Source organism: Oryx dammah, unplaced genomic scaffold (genome assembly GCF_014754425.2).
Source record: "Oryx dammah isolate SB20612 unplaced genomic scaffold, SCBI_Odam_1.1 HiC_scaffold_28, whole genome shotgun sequence".
Lineage (NCBI taxonomy): Eukaryota > Metazoa > Chordata > Mammalia > Artiodactyla > Bovidae > Oryx > Oryx dammah.
The window spans coordinates 83,938,685-83,958,208 of NW_024070212.1; the positions used below are offsets into that span (position 1 = coordinate 83,938,685).

At 40.1% G+C, this 19,524-nt stretch overlaps 1 protein-coding gene across 3 annotated transcripts in view; it reads left to right on the plus strand.

The window, feature by feature from the left end:
- The first annotated feature begins 9,409 nt into the window (after positions 1–9,409).
- LOC120857079 (cytochrome P450 2J2-like) overlaps positions 9,410–19,524 on the plus strand; it is a 31,528-nt gene continuing 21,413 nt past the window's right edge. Inside the window, exons 1-4 of one of the 3 annotated variants that reach the window (XM_040232728.1) lie at positions 9,410–9,808; positions 14,479–14,641; positions 17,140–17,289; positions 17,678–17,838. In XM_040232728.1, coding sequence (XP_040088662.1) covers positions 9,599–9,808; positions 14,479–14,641; positions 17,140–17,289; positions 17,678–17,838 — 684 coding nt within the window. In that variant the 5' untranslated portion in view covers positions 9,410–9,598. Of the gene's footprint in view, positions 9,809–12,779; positions 14,104–14,478; positions 14,642–17,139; positions 17,290–17,677; positions 17,839–19,524 lie in introns of those variants that run through there. The other 2 variants (XM_040232726.1, XM_040232727.1) reach the window with 2 other exon arrangements.

Sequence of the window (19,524 nt, forward strand, 5' to 3'; positions counted from 1 at the left end):
AAAACAACAGTGATAAACCTATTTGCAGAGTACAGATAAACACACAGATGTAGAGAATGGACTTGTGGACACAGCTGAGGAAGGAAAGGGTGGGACAAATTGAGAGGGTGGTATTGAAATGAATACCCTACCATGTATAAGATAAATAGCTAGTGGGAAGCTGCTGCGTAACACCGAGAGCACAGCCAGTGCTCTGTGACAACCCAGAAGGGGAGGCGGGGAACTCAAGAGGGAAGCGATATGTGATTCATCAAAAAAGCAAGAGAGTTCCAGAAAAACATCTACTTCTGCTTTTTTGACTATGCCAAAGCCCCGTTGTGTGAGTCACAACAATCTGTGAAAAATTCTTCAAGAGATGGGACTACCAGACCACCTCACCTGCCTCCTGAGAAATCTGAATGCAGGTCAAGAAGCAACAGTTAGAACTGGACATGGAACAATGAACTGTTTCCAAATTGGGAAAGGAGTATGTCAAGACTATATATTTTCACCCTGCTTATTTAACTTATATGCAGAGTACACCATGTGAAATGCCAGGTTAGATGAAGCCCAAGCTGGAATCAAGAATGCCAGAAGAAATATCAATAACCTCAGAGATGCAGATGACACCAGCCTTATGGCAGAAAGTGAACAGGAACTGAGGAGCCTGTCAATGAAGGTGAAAGAGGAGAATGAACAAGTTGACTTAAAACTCAACTTTCAAAAATCTAAGATCATGGCATCCGGTTCCATTACTCCAAGGCAGATAGATGGGGAAACAATGGAAACAGTGAGAGACTTTATTTTCTTGGGATTCAAAATCACTGCAGATGGTGACTGCAGCCATGAAAGGAAAAGACACTTGCTCCTTGGAAGAAAAGCTATGACCAACATAGACAGCATATTAAAGAGCAGAGACATTACTTTGTCAATAAAGGTCTGTCTAGTCAAAGCTATGGTTTTTCCAGTAGACCATGTATGGACATGTCTACTGTAGACATGTAGACATGTGAGAGCAGGACCATAAAGAAAGCTGAGTGCCAAAATTTGATGCTTTTGAACTGTAGTGTTGGAGAAAACTCTTGAGTGTCCCTTGGACTGCAAGATCAAGCCAGTCAATCCTAAAGGAAATCAGTCCTGAATATTCATTGGAAGGACCGATGCTGATGCTGAAGCTCCAATACTTTGGCCACCTGATGTGAAGAACTGACTCATTTGAAAAGATCCTGATGCTGGGAAAGATTAAAGGCAGGAGGAGAATGGAATGACAGAGGATGAGATGGTTGGATGGCATCACTGACTCAATGGACATGAGTTTGAGGGACTTCCAGGAGTTGGTGATGGACAGGGAAGCCTAGCGTGCTGCAGTCCATGGGGTTGCAAACAGTCAGACATGACTGAGCGACAACTGAACCATGCTGATGGCTGATTCATGTTGTCTGACAGAAACCAACACAACGTTGTAAAGCAATTATGCTCTAATTAAAAATAAAAATTTTTTAAAGTATAATTGTAAGCTTTATGATTTCTCAGATAAAGCCTCTAGTTATTTCTATTTTTTTTCCCTAGGCCATTTGATTTCTTCCTCAATGGGTTCACAGAGCAATTACTGTCCTTCCTATAGACTACAGGAAGAGGAAGTTCCTAACAATAGTTACCTGAACAGTTACTCTCAGTTCAGGTAACAATAGTTACCTGAACAGTTACTCTCTTTCAGTTACTCTCTGAAAGAAATACGGCATGCACTTCTTCTAATTTTCAAAAGTGCACTTGCAGATAAGTAGGATTTTAAAAATCTTAATGAAGTCTAAATTACTCTTTTTCTTTCATAGCTCATGATTTTGGTGTTTATCAAAAATCATTGACAAGAGCTGAAGGTCATCTCAGCATTTTCCTATGTTATCTTCTTGGAGTTTTAGCTTTGAATTTTACATGTAGGTCTGTGATCCATTTTGAGTCATCTTTTGTAAGAAATGTAAGATCTGTGTCCAGATTCCTATTTGCATAGAGATGTCCAGTGTTCCAGCACCACTTGTATGATTATTACCCTTTTTCCATTGAACTGCATTTGCTCCTTTGTCAAAGGACTATATTTTTCTATTACTGGGATCTTTATTCTTTTCTAATGACCTATATGGAGAAGGAAATGGCAACCCACTCCAGTATACTTGCCTGAAGAATTCCATGGACAGAGGAGCCTGGTGGGCTATAGTTCACGGGGTCGCAAAGAGTCGGACATGACTGAGTGACTAAACAACAACAATGACCTGTATGTCTTCTTCCACCAATACCACATACCCTGATATATGCAACTTAATAGTACATCTTGAAGTCAATGGTATCAGTCCCCCAAAATTGTTACCTGAACAGTTACTCCAATTTTGTGTTTACTATTCTAGGTTTTTGCCTTTCTACATAAACTTTTTAGAATCAGATTGTCAATTTTGTTTTACAGATTTACAGAGAAAAATATGAGTGAGAAATAGAGAGTTCCCCTATACCCATTCTTTATTCCTCACACATTTTTCTCCTATTATTAATATTTTGCATTGGGAGTAAGTTTTTAATTTCAAACTACAATTGTTCATTTCTGGTACTTAAGAAAGAAATTAACTTTTCTGTGTTAATTTTTTGTTTAATGAATGCTTCTGTAGTATAATCCAAGACTCTATCCTCCAACCTTGCTATCATTGCTTACTAGTTCTAGGAGACATTTTGTTAATTCTTTGTGATTGTCTACAGAGACATTTTGTTTTTTTCTTTATAATCTAAATACAGCATTTGTTTCCTTGTCTTTGTCATAGTGTATTAGCTAGGACTATAGGTACAATGTTGAATAAGATGGTCAAAGAGGCCACGTATACCTTTTTACTGATCTTATAATAGAGAAAGCATCTGGTTTCTCAACCTTGACACTATGGTGTTAGCCATGAGTTTTTTGTAGATATTATTTTTCAACTTGAGGACGTTTCCTTCTATTCTTCATTAGCTAAGAGTTTTTATTGTGAATGGATGTTGGAATTTGTCAAATACTTTTTCTGCATTTATTGATTTGTTGTTCAGTCACTAAGTCATGTCTCTTTGTGACCCCATTAACTGTAGCTTTCTAGGCTTCCCTGTGCTTCACTACCTCCCTGAGTTTGCTCAAACTCATGTCCGTTGAATCAGTGATGCCATCCAGCCATCTCATCTTCTGCTGCCCCCTTCTCCTTTTGCCTTCAATCTTTCCCATCATCAGGACTTTTCAGTGAGTCAGCTCTTTGCATCAGGTAGCCAAAGTATTGGAGCTTCTGTCTCAGTATCAGTCCTTCCAATGCATATTCAGGATTGCTTTCCTTTAGGATTGACAGTTTGATCTCCTTGCTCTTCAAGGGACTCTCAAGAGTCTTCTCTAGCACCACAGTTCAAAAGCAGCAATTCTTTGGCACTCTGCCTTCTTTATGGTTCAACTCACAAATCCATACATGGCTACAGGAAAATCCATAGCTCTAACTATTCAGATCTTTGTCAACAAAGTGATGTCTCTGCTTTTTCATACACTGTCTAGGTTTGTCAAAGCTGTTCTTCCAAGGAGTATCTTTTAATTTCTTGGCTTCAGTCACCGTCCCTCAGTGATATGGAGCCCAAGAAAATAAAATCTGTCACTGTTCCAATTTTTCCCCATCTATTTGCTATGAAGTAATGGGACCAGATGCCATGATCATAATTTTGAATGTTGAGTTTTAAGCCAGCTTTTTCACTCTCCTCTTTCACTTTCATCAAGAGACTCTTTAGTTCCTCTTAGTTTTCTTCCATTATAGTAGTGTCATCTAATGATAGAATCTATTGATAGAATCATATATTTTTCTTTAGCCTGTTGATGTGATGGAGATACATCAATTGAATTTCAAATATGGAGTCCACTTTGCATGTCTAGCAGAAAATCCCTCTTGATCATGCTGTATACTGCTTTGTATACATCTCTGGATTTGATTTACCAATACCAGTTTGAAGATTTTTGCAACTATGTTCACAAGAAATACGAATTTTCCTTCTCCTGATGTCTTTGACTGTTTTTTTTTTTTTTAATTAGTGTAATGCTAGTCTCAAGGACTGAATTATAAAGCATTTTCTATGCTTTGCTTTTGTAGAATAGATTGTAGCAACTTACTGTAATTTGCTTCTTAACATTTAGTACAATATATCTTTGAAAGTTTCTGGATCTGTATTTTCACTTTTGTACATTTATTAATGATTTATTTTTTTCTTTAATAGATACAAGGCTATTGAGATCTCTTGTTCTCCTTATGCGAGTTTTTGCAGACTGTGTCTCAATGAGTTGGCCCACTTCATCTATGTTTTCAAATTTGTGGGCATAGAGTTATTCATAACATTTACTTCTTATAATGTCCATGAGATTAGTAGTGATGGCACTTGTTCATTTATGATAATAATTAACGCCCTCTTTTCTTAGTTAACTTGGCTAGACATTTGCCAATTAAAAAAATTTTTTTTTAACTTTTGCTTTTGTTCATTTTTCTATTGTTTTCCTATTTTCAGTTTGATTTAACACTGCACTGATTTTTATTATTTATTTTCTTGTCCTTTCTTTGGATTTAATTTTCTGTTCTTTTTCTAGAATCTAGAAGGTTAGATTGTTTATTTTAGTCTTCTCTTCTTTCTAATATATGCATTGAATGGTATAAATTTTCCTCAAATCACTCTTTTCACTGTATCCACACATATTGATAAGCTTTATTTTCATTTGTTCAAAGATTTTTTTTATTTTTTGGAGATTTCTTCTTTGAGCCATGTTTATTTCTGTGTGTTATTAAATAGTCAGTTAGTTTGAAGTTTTCTACCTATTATTCCATTATTGATTTCTAGTTAACTCTGTTTTGTTATGAAAGCAAAATTTGTGTGATTTCTATATTGATATTTAATAAAGTATGTTGGATATTAGAATATGGCCTATTTCTTGAATATTGTACATGAGCTTGAGGAGAATATGCATGCTGCTCTTGCTGGATGATAAGTTCTATGTGTATAAGTTGGATCCAGGTAACTGATAATGCTGCATGGTTCAACTTTGCTTTTATTTGTTTTCTGCCTCTTGTTCTCTCCATTGATAGTAGAGGGATATTCAAGTCTCTAATTATAACGGTAAAGTCATCTATTTTTCCCTGCAGTTCCAACAGTTTGCCTGCATGTTTTTTGAAGCTCCATCATTAGGTGTATATACATTATAGAATTGCTATGTCTTCTTGGAGAATTGACCCTTTATCATTATGTAATGCCCTTTTACAGTTAATTAATATTTTCCTTGCTCTGATATCAGCAATATACAGTTACTCCAGTTTTCTTTTGATTGGTGTTACCATGGTATATCTTCCTCCAACCCTTTAATTTCAATCTGTTTGTGTCTCCATATTTAAAGTCAGTCTGTCCTAGACAATGTATAGTTGGGTTTGTGTGTGTGTGTGTGTGTGTGTGTGTAATCAAAAACAAATAACAGGAGATCTACCTGGTTTATAAAATTTTAAGTGTACAGTAAACCACCAGCTCTGGGGTCCCATGGTGTAATGATTAGCACTCTGGACTCTGAATCTAGCGATCTGGCTTCCCTGGTGGCTTAGACGGTAAACAGTCTGCCTACAATGTAGGAGACCCAAGTTCAATCCCTGGGTCAGGAAGATGCCCTCGAGGAGGAAATGGCAACCCACTCCAGTATCTTGCCTGGAGAATTCTATGGACAGAGGAGACTGATGGGCTGCAGTCCATAGCGTCGCAAAGAGCTGGACACGACTCTGGACATGAGGGATTAACACTCTCATTTTCAAGTGTATAGTACAGTAGTGTTAACTCTAAGCATTGTGTTTCACACATGAACTCTAGAAATTTTCCATCTCACATGGCTGGAACTCTTTTCCCATGGAACAGAAAATGTGCATTTTCTCCCTTCCTCCAGTCCCAGGAAACTACTAGTGTGGGCAAATTGGGAGACTTGTGCACCATTGGTAAGAATGTAAAATGGTGCAGCCACTACAGAAAACAGCATACAGAGTCTTTAAAATTAAAAATAGATCTCCCCTATGATCCACTAGTGTGATTACTGGACATTTATCCACAAGAAGGAAAATCAGAATTTTGAAGAGATATTTTCATTTCACAGCACCATTATTCATAATAATCAAGAGGTGGATATAAGCTAAATGTCCATTAATGAATGAGTGGATAATGAAAATGTGGACTATACATACAATGAAATATTCTTCTGCCAATAAGAAGAAAGAAATCTTTTCAAATTCTAGAAATAGATGAACCTTGAGAACTTTATGCTAAGTGAAATAAGCCAGCCACAGAAGGACAAATATTACATGATTTCACTTCTCTCAGTTATCTAATAGACAGCTCATAGACAAAAATGTGAGGTGTCCAAGGTTGTTTTGACTATTCAGAGTCTTTGTGGTTTCATATAGATATTATATTTTCTATTTCTGTAAAAAAATACCTTTAGGCTTTTGATAGGAATTGTATTGACTAACATGAGCAATTTAATAATATTGTCTTTCAGTTTTGAACATGAGATGTCTTTCCATATCTGCATCTTCTTCAATTTTGCTGAGCAATATTTTACATTTTCAATGTATAAGTCCTTTGCCTTCTTGCTTAAGTTATTCCTAAGTGTCTTGTTCTTTTTGTTGCTGAGCTAATACTATCTCTGTGTGCAGATAACATTGTTTTAATATGTGTGTGTGTGTGTGTGTGTGTGTGTATTTGTGCTCACTCATGTCTGACTCTTTGTGACCCCACGGACTGTAGCTGACTGTGCTCCTCTGTCCATGGAATTTTTCACTCAAGAATACAGGAATGGGTTGCCATTTCCTTCTCCAGGGGATTTTCCAGACCCAGTGATCGACCTGGGTCTCTCTGTGTCTCCTACATTGGCAGTCAATTCTTGACCACTGCACCAAATGGGAAACCCATATTAATATCTAGAAAACCCTAAAGATTACACATACAGAAAAACTGATAGAAATAATAAATGAATTCAGCAAAGTCTCAGGATTCAACACCTACAAAAATAAATTGTGTTTCCGTATTTTGATAATGAAGCATCTTGGTCTTTTTTTTGATGGACTCTGATAAACTTCTTTTAATTAATGTGTTTGGAATATTAACATTTAATGTGGTTATTGATACAGATTATCTACCATAGTCATTACTGTTTTCTATTCATTGCATTTAATTTTTGTTTCTTTTTTGTCTTTCACTCTTTTTCCTCTCTTCTTTGGTTTTAACTACTTTGTAAAACTCCATTTTCTCTTCTGTCTTAGCACATTGATTATATTTCTTTTTTAAAACTTCAGTTATTGACCTATAGTTCACAGTATACATTTCCAACTAATTCAAATCTAGCTTCAAATAGTACTACACTGCTTAATTCGAAGTTCAAGGACCTTAATGGAATGTGCCTAATCCCTTCCTTCTGCTCAGCCAACATTGCATCTTTCATATCACTTATCTATATGATAAAATCACCAAATACATTGTTGCTATTTCTATTGTTAACACACTCTATTATCAGCTCTATTAAGAAAAAGTAAGATTTAAATATAACTTTATTTTTTCTCTAGTGTTCTTTATTTAGATCAGTGTTTCTGACCTATATATCTTTCCTTCTTCCTAAAGACCTAAACATTATTGTAAGGCAGGTCTACTAGCAACAAATTCCGTCAAACTTTGCTTGAAAAGATGTTTACTTTTCCTTAACTGCTAGATGGAACAAAGAATTCACCTGCATATTTTTTCACTGAAGCAGTTTGTGTGGAGAGTTCAGTGCCTTATTGTAGAGTAGCTCACAAGAAACATCAGAGGATGCTGGTTTTCTGATGGTTCACCAGGCTAGGTTCCAATCCTTTCATGAAAAGTTGATAGAAAAATAGGAAGCTCAAGTGCCTGCGGACCTCTCTGAAATACGACAAAACCATAAACCTTAGAGCCCCCTTGGTCTCAGAATGAGAGGCTCTCTAAAGAGAGCAAAAGAAAAAACAAACCAACTAAAGAGAAATGGAATATTTCCTGCCGTATCACTAAACAAAGGATGTCAGTCAAAGGCATCAGCGATTGCAGCCACTGCAGATGGTGAGCTGATGACCCTTGAGGGAACTCAGGAAAGAAAGAATGTCTGCCACCTAGCAGCCATCACACTGCTGCCACTCCCCATGGTGAGCCCTGAGGAAACTCAGGGTGTGAAGACACTGGATACTGGCCCCAGATAGGTGAGGTGTCTGTCAAAGGAATGATGTCAGTGAGCCCAGACTCTTGCATTTTCCCACACACAGAAAAGCGCTGAATTCCTTAACTTGAGATATCTGGTTTTCCTTTAATTAACAATAATCTTCCCTGGTGGCTCAGAGGTTAAAACGTCTGCCTGGAATGAGGGATACCGGGTTCGATCCCTGGGTTGGGAAGATCCCCTGGAGAAGGAAACGGCAACCCACTCCAGTACTCTTGCCTGGAGAATCCCATGGAGGGAGGAGCCTGGTAGGCTACAGTCCATGGGGTCGCAAAGAGTCGGACACGACTGAGCGAATTTACTTTCACACTTTGCCATTCAGACTACCTGCCCTTTGTTGCAAGACTTCTGCATAATCTGGTTCCTGCCCACACCACACTGCTGCTGCTGCGAAGTTGCTTCAGTCGTGTCCCACTCTGTGCGACCCCATAGACAGCAGCCCACCAGGCTCCTCTGTCCCTGGGAATCTCCAGGCAAGAACACTGGAATGGGTTGCCATTCAGTTCAGTTCAGTCACTCAGTCGTGTCCGACTCTGCAACTCCATGAATCACAGCACGCCAGGCCTCCCTGTCCATCACCAACTCCCGGAGTTTACCAGACTCACGTCCATCGAGTCAGTGATGCCATCCAGCCATCTCATCCTCTCTTGTCCCCTTCTCCTCCTGCCCCCAATCCCTCCCAGCATCAGAGTCTTTTCCAGTGAGTCAACTCTTCGCATGAGGTGGGCAAAGTACTGGAGTTTCAGCTTCAGCATCATTCCTTCCAAAGAAATCCCAGGGCTGATCTCCTTCAGAATGGACTGGTTGGATCTCCTTGCAGTCCAAGGGACTCCCATCACCCAAATCATGCCCCCTCCTCTGAGAAGTTCTTTCCGGGTTAGTTGAGTTGCTGTCTCCCAGGCTTGAAGTCCTAAAATTCTCATGGAATAAAACTTAACTCTCAACGTTAAGGCTGTGAATATTCTTTAGACAGAAATAAAAAACACCTCCCAGCCTAGCCTTTTCTGACATCCAGGCAGGTTCTCCAGGGAATCCCACGCTTGACGTCTAGTGGGTAGCAGGCAGGCTGGGCTCCAGCCCAGAGAAGAACAAACTCAGGTGGGGGAAAGCTGGGGCGAAGGGAGGAGGAGGCAGGACCTGGGGAAAGGCAAGGAGGGGTAAGGTGGACCCGGCGCCACAGGGAGCCAGGGGTGGGCCTTAGCTGAGCGCTGCGGGAAGGGAAGAGCCGCGGTGGGAGGAGGGAAGGGCGGGGTGAGACAGTAGGATGGGGCGGGGCCTGGGAACCGGGCTGAGAGCACGGACGCACAGACCCTCACAGAAGCGAAACCAGACATCGCAGTGATGCTGGAGGCCCTGAGCTCCCTGGGGGCGGCCCTCTGGGCGGCTCTCCGTCCTGGCACCGTCCTGCTGGGGACACTCGCCTTTCTCCTCTTTGTTGATTTCACCAAAAGACGGCATCCAAAGAACTACCCGCCGGGGCCCCCCCGCCTGCCCTTCATAGGCAATTTGCTCCAGCTGGACCCTGAGAAGTGGCACCTGAAGCTGCAGCAGGTAGGAGCGGGCGAAGGTGTCAGGGCCACGTCTTGACCCTGACCTGCAGGACAAGGGCCTTCCGGGTACCGAGGGCCGGAGCATGGGGGCCTCTGAGGCATTCAGTCGGGAACAGGGAACCGGGTACACCCTGCTTTGAGCTTCTCTTTCCTCACCGTCATGTGGAATGATTCCAGCTGTGCTTTCTAGGGGTGAACTGTTTGTTGCTGCTGCTGCTGCTAAGCCGTTTCAGTCGTGTCCGACTCTGTGCGACCCCATAGACGGCAGCCCACCAGGCTCCCCCGTCCCTGGGCTTCTCCAGGCAAGAACACTGGAGTGGGTTGCCATTTCCTTCTCCAATGCATGAAAGTGAAGTCACTCAGTTGTGTCCTACTCTGTGCGACCCCATGGACTGTAGCCCACCAGGCTCCTCAGTCCATGGGATTTTCCAGGCAGGAGTACTGGAGTGGGGTGCCATTGCCTATTGTTTACTGTTTACAATTTAGGAATCCCGACTCCATGCGCTTTGGGGGAGTGAGGGGCTGCAGGTGTAATGTACAAAGCAAAACTTGCTTCTCAGTCCATCTAGCTGATGGAAAGAAGTGTAAATATTGAACTGTAGCACTCATCTGAAGTCTCATATGCTTCCAGGAGCTTGGGTATCTGCATAATTTCTTTCCTGTTAGGGATACTTGGATAGAGTATAGTTCAGAACCCCCTCTGCATTCTCAGTAAATGTTTTTGACTGACTAGGTGACCCTGTGTCTTCCTTCAGTTTCATTTATTAGAGCCTTGAGGATGACAGATATAATACATTTGTAAGTCATTTAGTTGTGTCTTGTTACATATTACTGGGACATTCAATTTACAGTATGATAATTTTGTCTTTTTAATAATTTTATCCATGGTAGGGGGAGGAGAGATGCTATATTTCCCCCTTTGGAGGTTCCCTTTTCTAAGTGTAAAATGAGGATGTGTGTGCGTGTGCCTAGTATCTCAGTCCTGCCTCTCTCTCTGTGACTCCATGAATGGTAGCCTGCAAGGGTCCTCTATCCATGGGATTTTTTCAAGCAAGAAAAGTGAAGTGGGTTGCCTTTCCTTTTCCAGGGGATCTTTCAGACCCAGGAATCAAGCCCAAATCTCCTGTGTCTCCTGCACTACAGGTGGATTCTTTACCTGCTGAGCAATCACCACCTAAATCCTCACCCTTTTTCAACCACATTGCTTCCATCCCCACAAGGACAGAGCCCCTCACTTTCAGGCTCCTCCATAAACAGTCCACTCTCACTAAAATATTCATTTAAAAATGTCATTAAGTAGCATTAAGTGATATGATTAAAATATAGAATTTTAAAGCTAGAATGCTAGGCTCTTAAACCTGTACCTTTCTTTAAGAAATGTGTTTTTTAATTTCCAAGTATTGGAAGATTTTCTCTTTTCTTTCTGTTGATTTACAGTTGGCGTTCATTAGGGTCATTTGATATATACTATATGATTTCAACTTTGAACAAATGTGTAAAGGTTGGTTTTATGACCCATGATAGACACTTAAAAAAAAAATTCTTCTGCTGCTGCTGTGTGGAGCGCTCTGTACCATATGTCAGTTAGGCTTGAAAAGATGAGTGTGTTCTTTAGTGTTTCCATACCCTTGCTGACTTCTTATCTACTCATTCTATTAATCACTAGGAGAGGCGTGTTAAGTTTCCAGCTATAATTAGAGGTTTATTTCTGTGTTTGGTCAGTTCTGGTAGTTTTACTGTATTTACTTGGCAGCTCTTTTATTTGGCTCATGCACATTAAAATTGTCATCTCATCTTCGTGAACTGGCTCTTTAATTATTGCATAATGTCATTCTTTATCCCTGATGATTTTCTTTGCCTGAATTTTATTTGATATAATATAGCCACGCCAGCTCTCTTTTGATTTGTATTTGTGTAGCACATGCTTCTCCAGTTTTACACTTTTGACCTACTTATATGCTTATACTTGAAATGAGTTTTTATATATAACATATAAGTGGCTCATTGTTTCGTTCTACCCATATCTCTTTTGATTGGTGAATCTAGATCATTTGTATATAGTGTAATTTTTGTTGTATAAACACTTAAGTCTGCCATTTTACTATTTATTTTCTATTTTTCACTTTGTTTTTTGTTCCTCTATTTCTCCTTTCTCGTGTGGGTCACACGAATATTTTTTAAGAATTCCTTTTTAATTTATCCATAGTTTTTTTTAGTACATCTCTTTATATTGTGCTTTAAGTGCTTGCTGTAAACCTTACATGCTATGCAGTCAATCAGTTTCAGTCACTCAGTCGTGTCTAACTCTGCAACCCCATGGACTGCAGCATGCCAGGCTTCCCTGTCCATCACCAATCCCAGAGCATGCTCAAACTCATGTCCACTGAGTCAAAAACTAAGTGATTTGCCTAAGTTATTCAAAACTGATAATGGCCAAACAAGAACTTGAAACTTACATCTGGTCTTTACTTATGCTGCTTTTCATGATATAGGTATCAGGTAATTGATTTTTCAGGGTTTCATTTATCCAATAGGCATTTATGACATACTTACCAAATGACAGCATAATACAAGAGAGTATGTGATGAAAGGTGTGGTATACATTTTCGGTAACCAAGTGAGATGTCATTAAATGGTTCATTGTGAATAGGAAACCTTGGGGATAACCTCTATAGAATGCTGAAATAAATTTGGGTGAACTTGAACAGAATGGTTGTGTGGAGTAAAGTGGACAGGAGATTTTTAAATTGGAGAAGTGACATGAGCTGAAACAAAGTGAGAAGGCAGTGAAGAAACTGGCTGATCTGTTTGGCATGATGAGAACCTTCCTAATTTCCCATGCCCCATTTTCTAAACGTTTTCTACCATAGCTGTCTGGCTTACTATAGAATCATTTATGTGAATAAGAAAAAAATCTTATTGGACTATGATAGGGAAATGATATCACTCTCTGGACATGTCCCCTCTATTTTTTTGTCAATATCTTACAAGAATTATTTGCTAAAATACACTCTAAATACATCAATAATAATACATAATATTATTATTAATTTTACTGTTTTGATTACTAACAGCAGAATCCTAATGATGAGATTTGTAACAGCCCTCATTTTATACCTTTGGAAACTGAGACAGAGGGAAGTTATATAGCTTAACCAAATATAACATAGAAAGTAACCAGTGGAAGCTGGATACGAAGCAATTTGTTTGCCTTCAAAATCCAGGTTCTTAAACACTCACCTTTTGACATTAAGACATTCTTAGTCTAATTCTAACACCTTTCTGACACTGTATCCCAGCTCCCTGCACAAGTGAGATGTATTCTGTCCAGGCACCTCTCCTAGCCTGGGGTCCCTTGGCTGTCTGTGACACACCCCCACACTCTTCCTTTATTAGTGCTTTCTCCCACTTCCTCTCCTTGCCCCGTTACTCTCATTCTCAGTTTATTGCTGTCACATCCAGTAAACTCTAAGTTCCCAGTGCTATTTCAGCTTTATGTCTTTGTCCTTAAATCTCACAAATACCTACAGTCCCATATATCTTTGGCACTTTGGCTAAGTTTCTTCTCCATGACTCACTTTGCTTACTAAAACATGACTATCATTACTGCCATATGGTGGTGTGAGGGAAATGAGACAAAAGGTGAAAGGTGGTTAGCATGGCACCCAGTGGATGTGTCTGGCTGTGACCACCAGTGCCTTTCCCCTGTACATCTTCTCTTTGCTCTGTCTGCCTCCTTAAACAAGTACACCTATGCTCCTTTGCTCACGGAGCCCATTAATTCCCCAGAGTCTAGAGTGGCTGGCTGCCAGTATCAGAAAACAAACTGTCTTTCCTATTGTTGTCCTCTTTCTTCCTCACAGAAACTTTATTTCCTTTTTTCAGGGGTGTAGAGAGCTCACTTCCCTGCTTGTGAGATTTTAGTTCCCTGTCCAGGATTAAGCCCATGTCCATGGCACTAAAGTCCAAGTCCTGACCTCTGGACAGCCAGGGAATTACCCCACCCCAGAAACTGTAAGGGAACAATAATTTTCTCTCTCTTATAGGTGGGGAGCACAGGCTCCAAAAAAAATGAAACAGCTTTCCCGAGATCTCACAGCTAGCCAGCCGTAGAGTTAACATAGCTCCAGCTAGTGAGTTCTTGTCCATGACTGGGCCGAGCCCCGTAATGAATTTTGTGCCACCTAGAACCTGTTGAAGAAGGGAACACTGTCTTGTGGTTAAGCAGATATGATTTACTATGAAGTCCATGCTTTCTACCCCAGACATTCACTAAACACATCTCTGCCTTCTCTGGTGAGTCACATGGGCTGAATTTTCTCCCTTCACTAGAGTCTAAGACACTTGAAGTTAGAGACTTTGCTTATTTTATTGTATCTTTATGCCTTAATCTCAGGATACATATGCTCACTCAATCCAGGTAAGATGAACATATGGATAAGTATTTATCATGAATGCCTGTGTCCTGTAGTAGAATAAACTGAAGTCTAGTTGAGACCAAGAGAAATGGAAACAGGCAGAAATATTTCCAACAGCCCAAGGCACACGCATACACACACACACACACACACAAATTCCCCTTAATATAGGCTGCCAAAGCTATACATACCCTCCCTTTCAGGACACACAGAGATGTGCATATGTAACTATGACTCTTCTACTATTTTTCAGTTTATGAAGAAATATGGGAACATTTTTAGCTTGGATTTGGGGGCATTTCCTTCCGTTCTTTTAACTGGATTGCCCTTAATTAAAGAAGCGCTTGTCCACCAAGGCCAAAACTTCTCCAACCGCCCTGTAATGCCTCTCCAAGAGCGCATCATAAACAACAAAGGTAAGCTGTTACATTGGTAAGTGTATGTTTGATATTCTTGTGGCCTGTGAAAGTATCTCCAACAATCCCAGGGACCAAGCTCCTCATAAGGAGCCTGAGTGCCCGCATTTCCCTGTTGAAGGCACCCCCTCAGGGCACCTGGCAGAGTCAGCCCTAATGTCAGGGATTTGGGAGAAGTGACATTACCTGCATGAACTCACTCTGGGTGCTTTGATAAATAAGTATCCTCATCACTCAGTGATGTGATGTGTTGTTTAAGCAGAGAAAAGGCAATGCGTCCTCTGGCTCTCTTTCTGCTTTCCCGCTCAGAAATCTTCCCCTAGAAAATGGATGTGGATCAGCTTGTTCCTTTTGATTAAGTGATCCCTTCTTGCCTCCAGTTCCTTATGCTCTATTATTAAGGCTGTGCCCCAAAGGTGTCTCAAACCTTCTATCTATGTTAAAAGAGTTTGGCATGAATACTTAGAATGGTCATTAAATAGACTTCCATTTTCAAAAATCTAAATGAAAAACTTAAATCTATACTTCTAACAAAACAGCAGTTTTTTTTTCCCCAGGTATTTCTCTATTCCGCTTTGAAATAGTTCACCCATTATTTTACATTCATTTTCTCTATTATCTGCCATGTGAACCTAGTAAGACTAGGCACCAGTGACAGAATAGTGAGTAGAACAGAAAAAAATTCTTGATTTTTCTGTAAGCTTCATGCTATTAAGAAAAACAGTATCAAGTAAGATAATAATTTAAGTCCTCAGTGTTATGAAGTTAAGAGCAGGGTTCACTTAGTATGGGTATCGAATCTGGTCCTGAGACTCAGGAAAAGCTATTGTAAGTAAATGACAAGTAATAAAGTGAATAAGCAATCCAGCAGAGGGAATAGAATGAAAAGTTTATGAGGTGGGAAGAAGGACAGTGAACTGAGGAATTGAAAGGTATCCATTGTGGGAAGAACAGAGATTAAATGGAGATAATTAAATGAAGATGAAGATGCTAACTTTGGCCAGAAAGAGTTCATGTTTAAAGATGTTGCTTTTATCCTAGTAACAACAGAGGCTCCTGAATGGTTTAAGTAGAAAAAGAAATCATCATATTTACATGCTGCATTTTAAAGACTTCTCTAAGCTATAATGTCAAGAATGGGATAAAAGGAGAAGGAGACTACTGTAGCGTTTTAGGTGAGAGAAGGTTGTGGCCTGGATTAGCGAGGCGTCAAGAAATGGCAGTTCAGTAGGTTAGACCAGGAGACTGACTGTGAAAATACATGGATTTAAGCTATTCAGGAGGCATATCCAATAGGACATGATGACCTAGACAGAGGGAGAATGAGGTAGACACCCACATGAGTAGGTAAAGGAAAGAAGGAGGATATGGAGAAGGACAAGGTGTGGCTGGCCTGGGTGGGGAGTTGTATGGAGCAAATCATGAATAAAATCATGAATATGCTGAGTATAAAACCAAGAGAGTCAAGCAGACAATTGGTTATGTGTCTGCAGCTAAGGCACAGATATAGATGTTCACATCAGTAGATGATATCTGAAATATTTGGAGCTGATGAGATTTCACAGAAATGGAGGAAAGGGTAAGAGAGAGGAGGGTTTGACCCAAGCTCGAAAAGGCCCATCATTTCAAAACTTGATAGGAGATAAGGTAACTGAAGGTATGATGATTTCTGTGAAGTCAGAGAATTAGCAGAAAAGTCTGGAGAGTGTGGTGTCCTGGGCACCACTGGAAAAGGGTGTTTCAAGAAAAAAGCATCTCATGCTGCTGACACATCAGCGTGAGGCTGAAAAGGATCCTGGACTGAACAGCAGGGAGGGCCACTTCACTAAGGTGGTGGAAGTGAAAGGGAGATATTAGAAGGAAGAGTGTACTGGAATGAAGAATTGAGAGGGTAGTGGTCTCACCTGTGTTATAAAATAAATGAAGTTCTCTGCACACCTCATAATGGATTTTTTTATCCTTTGCCTGTGATTTTCTTTCTGCACACATTCACAATTCTTTCTTGGGTGATTCATCTGTTTTTTTAAGATATTTAAGCTCTTTCTCCTTATGAGTTTTGATTTTGTCTAGTCCATAAGTGCATACTTAATATGTACCATAACAAACACTTAAATATGGTATGTGACAAGGAATCAAAGCATGGGCATCAGAGTCAGGCAGACTTGAAAATGAATGCCTATTTAACTGCTCCAACTGTGTAACCTTGTAGAATGTACTTTTATCTCCTGTGCCTCATTTTTCTCATCAAAAAATGGGGGGGCTGGTTTTACACTAATGATTTCATCAGAGAGTTTCTGAGTACTAAATCCCAGAATGCATTAAAAATGCTAATATGCATAGCACTGCAAGCAATCAGTAAATTCAAGCCATTATATCCTTGCTTAGGGACTATTTCTCTGATTCATTTTCAAGTACCTTGCAGCCCTTTTTCTTCCTTTCATCTGATACATCACATGTCTTGTTGGCTTTCTTTCATAATGTTGGCTTTCTTTTCCCAGGCTTGATCATGTCCAGTGGCCAGTTATGGAAGGAACAAAGAAGGTTTGCCCTGACAACTCTTAGGAACTTTGGTTTAGGAAAGAAGAGCTTAGAGGAACGCATTCAGGAGGAGGCCTCCTACCTCATCCAGACGATAAGAGAGGAGAACGGTGAGCATGTCATAGGACACGTGCAGGGACTGTGGCTCATACGTTCACTAGCCAGATATTCACCAGTGCCTACCTGTCTGTCCCTAGCCCAGTATTGTGTAGGGTGCTGAGGGGATAACAGGGAACAGCTAACCATGACCTGTCCTCATGGGGCTCATGAATTAAGAAAAAGATCGGTATTAAACACAGTATTGGTTTTAAATCCTGGTCATCAGTTAGACTTCCCAGGCATTGACTGAATACTTATTAGACCCTGAGGTTGTCAGACCCTGGGGTTACAGTCTCAGAGGTGGTTCTGTAGTCGGTGTGTCATATGGTACGCAGAGTAGAATCTCTGTAAAATAGAAACAATCCTATTTGAAGGCTCCATTTCTTCTCCTGCCTCCAGGACAGCCTTTTGACCCTCACTTCACAATTAACAATGCCGTTTCCAATATTATTTGCTCCATCACCTTCGGGGAGCGGTTTGACTACCAGGATGATCAGTTCCAGGAGCTGCTAAGGATGCTGGATGAGGTCTTAAATCTGCAGACATCAGTGTACTGCCAGGTGAGGCAGTTGTCACTTGCTATCTTTCATAAAGACATTAGGCTGATGTCCATCACAGATTAGATTGGGTCTTTCTTTCCTTTTTAACTAATGTAACCTTTTAAAATTGACTTCAGCACAAACCTGTTTGAAATCAATCTGTTGACTTTAGTGTTTTTGATTCTTATTCTGTTGTTCATGTGGACACATCCATTCCTTTCTCTTGCGTATTCAGCTGTTTGTAAAAATCCTTACAGATTTCCACCTATTGTACTATTTCCATGCCCGTCCACATTTGTTATTACCAGTTTTCTAAATTTGTAGGATATGGATTTAAGGCATTCAACACTCACCCCGTCCTTGGTAGTCCCTGCTGTCTCCTTTTGTCCTGCTAGGGTTTTAAGTCTGTCAAAAGCTCTGTTCATCTGCTTGGTCTCTTAGTCTCTTTTCTTTATTTGGAAGATACTTCTAGGGGAAAATCAGCCCCAAGTGTTGAGGTAAATCCTTGTATACCTAATGGAAGATTTACTTGTAATCATTTTTCACAAGCAGCACTTCCTAGAGTTTGATGGACCCATCTCACCCAAACTGATAAAGCAGTTAGCATGATTCCTGGCACATTAAAGGAACATAATGAATATGAGCTACTAGGATTATTGTTGTCAGTATTTCTCTTGAATAACATTCCTTATTGTCACTTCTAATCATGCTAAACCCCAGCCCCTGTTCAGTAATTCCATTTTCTTCTGCCCTATTATGACAGAAACCAGGAGCATGTATTGACTATTCCCAGGGAAAAGAAATTCCTGGAAAGGTTGGATGAGTCAGGAGGCAGGGGGTAACATGCACTTTTTAGAGACCCAAAATAGATCAGGTAGTTTACCTGACAATTTCACATGTGTGCTAATGTGTGCAAGTAGATATGGGAATGCTTAAGCAAATCCACGTAATGATCCACTGGCTGTTGTTAACTGTACAATATCTCATGTAATTGAGTAAGGAGAATAATCCTGGTGCCCCAATGGCCGTGGTTACACCAAGTCCTTCAAATTACATCATCATCTTCATTATTGTCATTAATATCCTTATTATTCCCAAGCCTTATAGCTAGAAAGCAATAGAGCTAACAGTCAAAGGCATGTATGTTTCATTTTAAGTCTAGGCAATTTTCCATTATGTTGGTCTATCTGTTTTCTACCAGATATTTTTAGTGAAAATATATCCAAAATCCACTTAATTTTAAAAATGTCTTATCCACATGAAGAATACATCATAACGCACAGATAGTCAAACATGCATCTATGTTGAATGTAACTAGCTACCTAGCTAGAAAGAGGTGTTTTATGCACACACAAAGATATATACACACATAGTAGAGAAAAATGCCATGAAAAAAATAATAAAAGAAAATAGGGGGATGGGAAGAGGTTCCAGAAGCACTGCATTATAGAATTATCAGGTAAGATATCTCCAAGCAAGTGACACTTGAGCTGACCTGAATGAAACAAAGGCTAGAGTTATACAATTTCCAGAGGAAGACCAATCTTCATTGAAGGAATAGCAAATCCAAGACTAAACGTTGCCATTCTTGATGTTGTCACAGAGACCAATGGAGCTGGACTAGAAAGACTAAGAGCGAGTAAGATGGCAGCGAGTGATAGCAGAAGAGGGCACAGGCGTGGAAGAGGCCAGCTCATGTGGAGCTCC